Genomic DNA, 10,426 nt, shown 5'->3' with positions numbered 1-10,426 from the left:
TGGTTGGTTAATGGACCCTTCAGTTAACCGGTGTTTGGTTAACAGACCCTTCAGTTAACTGGTGGTTGGTTAATGGACCCTTCAGTTAACTGGTGGTTGGTTAATGGACCCTTCAGTTAACTGGTGGTTGGTTAATGGACCCTTCAGTTAACCGGTGTTTGGTTAACTGACCCTTCAGTTAACTAACCTGTAAAGCCTTTGGTCTGACTGCTTCAGGGGTTTCCTCTCTCTGTTGTACCTCCAGGTGTTGCTGAGCAGGTCAACATTGCAGATAACGGTGATGGCACTCACACAGTGAGCTACACTCCTGCCAGCGACGGCCCGTACACAGTATGTGTGAGATACGCCGACCAGGAGGTCCCTCGCAGGTCTGCTCTGAGTCGCATGGTTTTTCAGGAACCCTGATCCTTCTGAAGATCTAAGCTGTCAGACTTCTCCCTTCAGCCCCTTTAAGATCAAAACCTTACCGGCTCATGATGCCAGCAAAGTTCGAGCCAGCGGGCCGGGCCTGAACACGTCTGGAGTCCCAGCCAGTCTACCTGTGGAGTTCACCATCGATGCCAGGGATGCAGGGGAGGGACTTCTCTCCATCCAGATCCTGGTGAGTTTTAGCTTTCAGGACTGACAGAAGCTCCTTCCAAATGTCAYAGTAATTCCATCCTTAAACTGGAACCGATGGTTTCCCCATCATCATGTTGGAACTAACAAGCAGCCGATGAATGTTTGTCTGACCCTGGAGGGTCTTCTTCAGTTTTCTGTTTGTGAGCCTAAAGCCGACCCAAAACTCCAGGCTTGTTGCTGTCCCTGCAGGATCCGGACGGGTCCAGGCGAGAGGCCTCGGTGTTTGTGGAGGACTGGGGCAGGAGGGTGTGGGAGAGCCACATAATAAAGAAAACCATTCCCTTCAGTATTCTGAGGAGAGGCTGCGTAAGGCCTGCACCTGTACCTGCCTTCATCTCATCTCATGTTCACCCTCCTCCTCCTCACCCCTTTAAAACACACAGGACATCTCTAACCCCCTAACTCCTCCACAACCACGTGAGACACTCATGCAGAACCACTGAGAGGTCTGCTGCTGAGAAGGCTCTGGTTCTGGTTCTGCTGGAGGTTCTGTAAATCAGGTGTTTTTCACAGTAGAGAATCTGCTCAGAYCCAGATGAACTTAGAACTGAAGGATGAGGACTTTAGGCTCAGGTTTGGTACCACAAGAAACAAAAAGCTTCAGAATCCACCAGAAGTCCAGCAGAACCAACCAGCTGAAGTCCAGCAGAACAGGAAGTCAGCCGTGTGTCGGTCCGTAACAGACCCCCCCCCCGGTGTACATGTAGACTGACTCCATCTTTTGTTGGCTTTGTTGGATGAAATAACAGCTCTTCAGTAACTGTACACACACACACACACACACACACACACACACACACACACACACACACACACACACACACACACACACACACACACGTTTGTTCAGATCTGTGGGAAGGAAATCGTTCTGACTGAATCTGGATCGTCAGAACGTCAAATTAAAGGAAGTGATTTGAAAACAAATTTCACTAAATGAAAACAGAATTTAACGGTTCKGGTCTGAAATAATTAGTGTTGAAACTGTATTATGTTGTATTCTAAATTCAGTTTGACTACTTTCACTTTCAGTCCTGTATTCAGTTTTGTGTCCCACGTCCTGGTCTTCCCGTACAGATCCACATCAGTCAGCTGGTTTTCAAAGTTTTCTGTTAAAGATTTAAAAGCATGTTTAGAACCAAAAACACTTTTATAGTTGAATATTTCCTACATTAAAACCAGATCCTGTGAGTTGTTTACACAAAGATAAAAGCAGCAAATGTCCTGTCCACACCAGGACCCAGAGGGAAAACTCAAGAAGGCCAACATCCGGGACAACAGGGACGGGACGTACACCGTGTCCTACGTTCCAGACGTGACGGGTCGTTACACCATCACCATCAAGTACGGAGGAGATGAGATTCCGTACTCTCCTTACCGGATCCACGCCGTGCCCTCTGGCGATGCCAGCAAGTGTCTGGTTACAGGTCAGGCTCCGCCCACCAGCCTCCTGCTCACATACCTGACTGTATGGCTCTGAAGGTCTCAGCATCACTCATTGTTTTCTTACAGTGTCAATCGGAGGACATGGACTTGGTGAGTGTCCTTTAATTATGGAATGTGTTGCTGAAAAACATTTAAAAATAAAAATAATTAATCTGAGCTGCAMGAAACTAGTAAAGATTATTTATTTAGCAGCAAACATCAGAAAAGCAGGAAGTCCTGGAGAGTGACCTGGTCTCCAATAAAAACCTGCAGTTATTAACTTCAACTGAACTCAACGTAACAACTGACTCACATTCTGTAGTCACCAGTAGATTACCCAGCATGCATTTCTTCCTCCTGTGTTTCTATCATGGCTGCCTGCCCCATAGATTCTTCATGATATCTCTGATCTTTGGCAGGTCCCAGTACTCACACTACCCCCCTACACCCCTCTGTGAAGTGTGCACCCCGTCAAAGTGCACATGAGGGTTTGAGTGTGCAGGTTACAAGTGTGTAAAAATGGTAGAACCGTAGGGGGTTGGGGTTCAGTACAGGTGACGTCATCGACTTGTGCCTCCGTGTTGTAACTGCGACATCCGAAATGTCCTTTCGCTGTTTTGGCATTTGTACTACTAAAAGTGATAGTACAACTACAACAAGCAATCATTTCTAGGACAAGAAAGCTCATGAACTAAAGGAGGCTTATACARCAGAGTATAAAACTTCTTCTTCTTTGGTTTTATTAGTGGTTGGCAGACTCATTGAAGTGCATTACTGCCACCACTAGACTGGAAGGTGCTGGGTGGACTTCYCCATATTTCTGCCTTTTAATTCAAAACTCCATATACAGCAATGAATTGTGGGGTAGTACACTTTGCCAAAGTCCACTTGGATGCAGGCTTAGCTGAAGAGTGGATCAAGGGTGCAAACGGGGCGYAGCAGAAGATCACTCCAGAGAATCGGGACACACCACGCACTCGAACCCTTCAGTGGGAACACGTGTTTGAAAAACACAAAAGTGTAAGTATTGGGTACTTACTGCCATTGATGCTCATTCAGTCAGAGGGTCGGCAGAACACAGGGACCTGGAGTTTCAAAACAAAGCAACCCTTCACAATAAGAGCCTGTTTATTTCACAGCTCAGATTGTTACAGAGGTAATTCTAACTTTCTGTTGGGCATCAGAAAAGAGTTTATGGGTGTTTTTAGAACTCTTCAGTTGTTGCAACTTTGACTTTTTTTTAAATACACCTCATCAGGTTCTGGTCTTGGCCCAACCATCCAGATTGGAGAGGAGACAGTAATCACTGTGGATGCAAAGGCTGCTGGGAAAGGAAAAGTCACCTGTAAGGTGTCAACACCAGACGGGGCGGAGCTTGATGTGGACGTGGTGGAAAACGCAGATGGAACATTTGACATTTATTACACAGCTCCAGAYCCCGGGCAGTACATCATAACCATCCGGTTTGGAGGGGAGCACATCCCCAACAGTCCCTTCCACGTAGTGGTGAGACAACAATGTGTGTGGTCGACACCGTTTGATTTGATGTTGTTTTGTTGTTTGGGTTTAGTAGAGTTGCTTTGGTTTAATTGGTTTGGCTTCTTTTAGTTGGGTTTGTTTGGTTAGTTGGGTTGGATTTGGGTCTGGTTGGTTGGTTTGTTTGGGTTGGTTTAATTTAGTTTAGTTTGGTTTAGTTAGATTTGGTTTAATTGGGATGGTATGTTTGGGTTGGTTTGGTTAAGTTAGGATGGTATGTTTGGGTTGGTTTGGTTAAGTTAGGATGGTATGTTTGAGTTGGTTTGGTTTAGTTGGGTTTGGGTTGGTTTGGTTAAGTTAGGATGGTATGTTTGAGTTGGTTTAGTTTAGTTTGGGTTTGTTTGATTTAGTTGAGATGTTATGTTTTGGTAGATTTTGGTTTAGTTGGATTTGGGTTGGTTTGGTTTAGTTTAGTTTGGTTTAGTTGAGTTTGGGTTTATTTGGTTTAGTTGGGTTTTGGTTGGTTTGGTTTAGTTTAGTTTGGGCTAGTTTGGTTAAGTTAGGATTGTATGTTTGGGTTGGTTTAGTTTAGTTTGGTTTAGTTGTGTTTTGGTTGGTTTGGTTTAGTTGAGATGGTATATTTAGGTTGATTTGGTTTAGTTGGGTTTGGGTTGGTTTGGTTAAGTTTGGTTTAGTTGGGTTTGGGTTGGTTTGGTTAAGTTTGGTTTAGTTGGGTTTGGGTTGGTTTGGTTTAGTTGGGTTGGGTTGGTTTGGTTAAGTTAGGATTGTATGTTTGGGTTGGTTTAGTTTAGTTTGATTTAGTTGGTTTTTGGGTTGTTTTAGTTTAGTTTGGTTTAGTTGGTTTTTGGGTTGTTTTAGTTTAGTTTGGTTTAGTTGGTTTTTGGGTTGGTTTGGTTTAGTTGAGATGGTATATTTAGGTTGATTTGATTTAGTTGGGTTTGGGTTGGTTTGGTTAAGTTTGGTTTAGTTGGGTTTGGGTTGGTTTGGTTAAGTTTGGTTTAGTTGGGTTGGGTTGGTTTGTTTAAGTTAGGATGGTATGTTTGGTTAGTTTTGTACGCATTGTTCCTAAACAGTATGTTTCAGCTTCAGAAGATATTAACTGTGTTCATGTTTATGTTTGCATGTTTGTGTTTGCATGTTTGTGTTTGCATGTTGTTCCTCATCAGGTGAGTGATACCGACCCAATAGTTGAGGAACCATGTGACAAACTTCAGTTGCAGCCGTCCTTTTCACCTCACCCGGGCTTCTCACCTCAATGGGTACCAGCTTTACATTCTTACCTGCCWTTTATTTGCTGCTGCAAACACTCTTTATTAGTGAACATCATCATCCTCAGATTGACTGGCTGATTGTTGGAGAGTTCTGCTGCWTGAAAGTCAGGAAGGAGGTCAAACTTGTCATCATTTGAAGTCTAAAGTTTTATTTGTTCAAATTTCTTCCCTTCTTTTGAGATCATTCTTATTTGATCAGTTTTCTACAAGTCAAGAAGTCAAAGCTGATTTTCAGAACCAACTAGTTTAGAACTCATGATGACTCAGTTCAGTGAGTTTGAGCTAACTGGTTTTGGACCATTAAAAACTGTTGATGGACCAGTTCAAGTCTGTCAGGATATCCTCCTCTTCCCTTTCATAACCCAATCCCAGAGCTCCCAGTATGGTGTCAATGATGCTCCTCCCCTCTGGCTCTGGTTTTAGGCCTCAAATGATCCCATCAGTCCGATGGATGGGATGGAGCCCATTCTGCGACCCTTCAGTCTGGTTATTCCCTTCACCGTGCAGAAAGGAGAGGTTTCAGGTAAAAATAAAAAACTCTTTCAACTTTGTTTTTTGGAAGAAAGAAATTCAGTGCGAGCTCAAGGTCCCAGAGTATACTACCTGTTTTTTTTCTTTTAAATAACAGCCGTCAGGTTTCAGTGTCCTCAGAAACAGATGCAGAATAGTTGTCAGATCAGATTTATGTCCTGAAACATCTCAGTCTGAACAACAAATGTTTTGTCCTGCAGGTGAAGTGCGGATGCCATCAGGTCAAACGGCTCATCCTGACATCACCGACAACAAGGATGGAACCGTGACGGTGAAGTACTCTCCCACTGAGCGAGGACTACATGAGATGGACATCAAATATGATGGAAACCACATCCCAGGTAAACTCTGTCCCCCATGACAGAGAACATGAATTTATTGATTTAGTTTTATTCTGTCAGAATAAATCCATTTCAGATGGTTTATGATGTCACATAAAGCAGAATGTCATCAGCAAACGTTGACTTCAGCAAGACTCCAGTGCTGTTCTCTCATCTGTATTACACATGTGCATTACACATACATGCATTACACATGTGCATTACATGTACATTATTATTATTATTATTATTATTATTATTATTATTATTGTTATTGTTATTATTGTTATTATTGTTATTACACTGTAGCAGATCCATGAATGGATGAATGGGCAGGTGGGTGTTTGTCTTCCTAATCGTTTCATCAGCCTGTTTTAAATCCAGTTCTTTTGTGTTCTTTTTGTACAAAACAGGAAGTCCTCTTCAGTTTTACGTTGACGCCATCAACAGTGGTCATGTGACGGCGTTCGGTCCTGGTCTGAGCCATGGAACGGTGAACCAACCTTCTACATTCACCATCATCACTAAAGATGCTGGAGAAGGTAAAACCTCCCTCTGAGGGTTCTAAATGTAGATCTTCTGGTCAGCACAGAGTCTGAAAAAGACTAGTCAAGACAAAAGGCTGAGTTCAGACAGGAGAGTAGAAATGATTTGGTTTGATTCGTTTCCAAAAGAGTATAAAAAAACGATTTCTACTGTCTAGTCTGACTTTTGAAGTGATGGGTAATTAGCAGCAGAAGTGAAAAAAAGGAAATGATTTCTGTGATGTCAGTTCCTTCCTTTCATCTGCAGGAGGTTTGTCTCTGGCTGTTGAAGGTCCGTCCAAAGCAGAGATCAGCTGTAAAGACAACAAAGATGGGACGTGCACAGTGTCCTACCTGCCCACTGCACCTGGAGACTACAACATCATTGTCAAGTTTGATGACAAAAATATTGCAGGCAGCCCGTTCACCACCAAGATCACAGGTACGGAATGTCCTCTGACACGTCTCTGGGACAGGTCTTCCTGGTTAACGTGATGTGCCCCGTCTTCAGGGGAGGACTCCACAAGGACGTCTCAGCTCAACGTGGGCACTTCCACAGATGTTTCCCTGAAGATCACAGAGACAGACCTGAGCAGCCTGATGGCCACCATTAGAGCACCATCTGGACACGAGGAACCATGTCTGCTGAAGAGGCTGCCCAACCGACACATTGGTGTGTTAGAAGAACTTCTCAACTCGTTAGTACGTTTCAATACCAAAACCCAGGGAAGAAGAGTCAAGAGGGAAATAAATGTCTGCTTRAATCTTGCTGCTGCGCAGGTATTTCCTTCACACCGAAGGAAGTGGGTGAACATGTTGTTAGCGTGAAGAAAAGTGGGAAGCACGTGACCAACAGTCCCTTTAAGATCATGGTGGGTCAGTCAGAGATCGGGGACGCCAGCAGGGTAAAGGTTTACGGTCAGGGTCTGGTGGAAGGACACACCTTTGAGGTAGCCAAGTTTGTCGTGGACACCAGGACAGCAGGTCAGGAGTTAAACCCCACWGAGCTGCTCAGAATCCACATTTAGGTTTTCACTTCTTATTGTTTCTGCATTTTACAGGTTATGGAGGTCTGGGTCTGTCCATCGAGGGTCCCAGTAAAGTGGACATCAACTGTGAGGACATGGAGGATGGGACATGTAAAGTCACCTACTGTCCAACAGAACCTGGAAACTACATCATCAACATCAAGTTTGCAGACAAACATGTGCCAGGTACGGACGTCCCTCAGCAGACCTGTGTCTCCTGGACCTCAGGCTTTTTGTCTCCATCAACAAGCTTCTGGTAGAATTCTGGAGGAAATTTGACACGTCTTCTTGTTTTCAGCAGAACTAGTAAAGGACATTTAAGTCTGTTGGTTTCTTTGTTTCTGACCCGGGTTTGAACCAGAGRCCATCAGTCTGGTCTGTGTTTGGGATCATGGTCCTGTTGGACTCAACTGTGTCCAGGTCTCAAGCATCCAGCTGGTAGTTTAAGGTGAAGTTGAGAGATCTGGAGGTGGGTCCTCCTCCTCCTCCTCGGTTATTTTGTGCACTTTGTCCCACAGCATGATGCTACTACCACCATGCCTGACAGTTGGTTCAGTGTTCTCTGGTCTGAAGGCCTCACCTCGACTTCTCCAAGCATCCTTCTTGTCCTCAGTCTTTGTCTCATCTGACCATCAAACGTCTCTCACTGGTGTTCCAGCAGCTTCCACTTCATGGTAGGCTGGAGTCTTGGTGGTTCCATCTGGAAGTGAACAGATGAGGTCTTCCAGACACGTCTGAAGAACTTTATTTCTGTCCAGTTGTTTGACTTGATGATGTTTAGAACTGTTTCAGATGAGAGATCTTCATGGAGGTTTACAGTTCCTCAGTTCTCCTGACCTTCATTGTTCTGATGACTTCTGTCAACAGATCTGTTGAAGCTGACCAAGAGAATCAAGCAGAACTCTCTCCTGTCGTGGACCCTCAGGGGAAGGACTCAGATGGAGTTGGATTCATGTTGTGGTTTATTCTTGTTAACAGGAAGTCCTTTTATGGTGAAGATATTCGGTGAGGGTCGGATGAAGGAAAGTATCACCAGGAAACGCCAGGCCCCCTCCATCGCCAAGGTGGGCAGTACCTGTGACCTGAACCTGAAGATCCCAGGTAAGCTGRGTCCTCAGTCTCTCCTCCTTCTTCCTCATCATCTCTCTCTTATCACCCCTCCTCTCCTCCTTCCTTCCTGCCCGCTYCTTCACCTGGCTGCAGGGAACTGGTTTCAGATGGTCTCTGCTCAGGACCGGCTGACTCGGACCTTCACCCGCAGCAGCCACACCTACACCCGGACCGAGCGCACCGAGATCAGCAAGACTCGAGCTGGAGAGACCAAGAGAGAGGTCCGGGTGGAGGAGAGCACGCAGGTCGGAGGAGATCCCTTCCGAGACGTGTTTGGAGATTTTCTGGGACGAGAAAATCTGAGCGGGTTCAGCGGGATGCCGGCGGCGCAGCTGCAGGACGGTGTGTTTGTTTGTTTGTTTGTTTGTTTGTTTGTTTGTTTGTTTGTTTGTGTGTTTGTTTGTTTGTTTGTTTGTTTGTTTGTTTGTGTGGAGCTGAGGTTCTAATTTTCACTGTTGATGCTTTGCCCCAAACTATTCCTCTAATGTTCTCTAATGTTCTCTAATGTTTTCTAATGTTCCTTCATGGTTCCTAATAATAATAATAATTTCCTACTGTTGTGTCTGGTACTACTTGCTTGTTTTGATGTTTTTAATAGTTTCATTGGTTTGTTCTGTTTCGTTTTAGTGGACTTGTTTAGCAYTTTGATGATGTTTTTGATTTTAAAGATGCTACAGAAAACAGATGAACATTTACAGGACTAACCTAACCTAACATGTGAGTTACRTTATGGAAGTTCAACACAGAATGTGAATGCTGAAATCTAAAGAGGTCAAATAAAAGRGAACAAACATTGAGCCCTGAGGAACTCCATACTGATAAAACCAGGATAGACAGAGAAACCTCTTCATCCTGATGCATCCAGTATGTTGTCCTGTCCTTCATCCTCCTCCTGCTCCTCTTCTCTCCACAGGTGAAGCGGGGAACCAGGAGATGACGGCTCAGGTGACGAGTCCTGCAGGGAAGACGGAGGACGCAGAGATCATTAAAGGAGAGGACAGCACGTACAGCGTCCGCTTCATCCCCAAGGAGATGGGAGCTCACACGGTCAACGTTAAATACCGGGGCCAGCACGTCCCTGGGAGCCCCTTCCAGTTCACTGTGGGGCCCCTGGGGGAGGGAGGGGCCCATAAGGTTCGGGCAGGAGGAACCGGACTGGACCGTGGAGTGGCAGGGATCCCTGGTGTGCTCAGAAGTTTGAGTTTTCTTTCTCTGCTGTTTCTTCTCTATTCTTCTTTCATGTTTGTACAGAAATGTGAACTGAAAGTCAGAGTTTCACACCAACACAACCTACAGATCTGCCTAGAATCAAGTCCCTCAGTGTGAAGCAGCCCTGTGAGGTGTGGATGAACCCTTCAGACTCTTTTCTCTGTGTGCCTCTCTTTGTGCAGCTGAGTTTAGCATCTGGACCAGAGAGGCCGGAGCTGGAGGTCTGTCCATCGCTGTTGAAGGACCCAGCAAGGCTGAGATCACCTTTGAAGACCGGAAGGATGGTTCCTGTGGAGTCACATATGTGGTCCAGGAGCCAGGTAAGACTCAGAACCAGACTCCAGATCAGGTTTTTGGATTTAAACTTCACTTTAAAGTTGGATGAAGTSAATCTGAGAACATGTAGGACTGAGACCCGGTCAGAAACGTTCAGATGCTTTCATGTCTCTGCAGGTGATTATGAAGTTTCCATTAAGTTTAACGATGAACACATCCCCGACTCTCCGTTCATCGTCCCCATCGCCAGTCTGTCAGACGGCGCTCGTCGCCTCACCATCACCAGCTTACAGGTGAGAACAGCTCAGTCTGGGAGAAATCAGGTTAGCCTAATGCTAAGATTTAGCCTAATGCTAAGAGTTAGCCTAACACTACGAGTTAGCCTAACACTAAGAGTTAGCCTAATGCTAAGATTTAGCCTAACACTAAGAGTTAGCCTAACACTACGAGTTAGCCTAACACTAAGAGTTAGCCTAACACTACGAGTTAGCCTAACACTAAGAGTTAGCCTAACACTAAGAGTTAGCCTAATGCTAAGAGTTAGCCTAACACTACGAGTTAGCCTAACACTACGAGTTAGCCTAACACTACGAGTTAGCCTAACACTAACCACT

The 10,426-nt window shown here is 45.0% G+C and overlaps 1 protein-coding gene across 1 annotated transcript in view; it reads left to right on the top strand.

Annotated features, from left to right (window-relative positions):
* LOC106535645 (filamin-C) overlaps window positions 1-10,426 on the top strand; it is a 48,910-nt gene that overhangs the window by 31,043 nt on the left and 7,441 nt on the right. Inside the window, exons 27-44 of the mRNA XM_014032702.1 lie at window positions 245-368; window positions 445-601; window positions 1,859-2,048; window positions 2,134-2,157; window positions 3,305-3,552; window positions 4,710-4,802; window positions 5,238-5,337; window positions 5,546-5,686; window positions 6,079-6,207; window positions 6,458-6,631; window positions 6,701-6,862; window positions 6,970-7,173; window positions 7,251-7,403; window positions 8,196-8,318; window positions 8,421-8,669; window positions 9,241-9,510; window positions 9,719-9,856; window positions 9,990-10,105. Of these exons, the coding sequence (XP_013888156.1) occupies window positions 245-368; window positions 445-601; window positions 1,859-2,048; window positions 2,134-2,157; window positions 3,305-3,552; window positions 4,710-4,802; window positions 5,238-5,337; window positions 5,546-5,686; window positions 6,079-6,207; window positions 6,458-6,631; window positions 6,701-6,862; window positions 6,970-7,173; window positions 7,251-7,403; window positions 8,196-8,318; window positions 8,421-8,669; window positions 9,241-9,510; window positions 9,719-9,856; window positions 9,990-10,105 (2,795 nt within the window). The remainder of the gene's footprint in view (window positions 1-244; window positions 369-444; window positions 602-1,858; window positions 2,049-2,133; window positions 2,158-3,304; window positions 3,553-4,709; window positions 4,803-5,237; window positions 5,338-5,545; window positions 5,687-6,078; window positions 6,208-6,457; window positions 6,632-6,700; window positions 6,863-6,969; window positions 7,174-7,250; window positions 7,404-8,195; window positions 8,319-8,420; window positions 8,670-9,240; window positions 9,511-9,718; window positions 9,857-9,989; window positions 10,106-10,426) is intronic.

This window comes from Austrofundulus limnaeus, unplaced genomic scaffold (assembly GCF_001266775.1).
Source record: "Austrofundulus limnaeus strain Quisiro unplaced genomic scaffold, Austrofundulus_limnaeus-1.0 Scaffold1516, whole genome shotgun sequence".
Classification (NCBI taxonomy): Eukaryota; Metazoa; Chordata; class Actinopteri; order Cyprinodontiformes; family Rivulidae; genus Austrofundulus; species Austrofundulus limnaeus.
The sequence above is the reverse complement of the archived record's forward strand: the minus strand, read 5'-3'. Positions and strand labels throughout refer to the sequence as shown.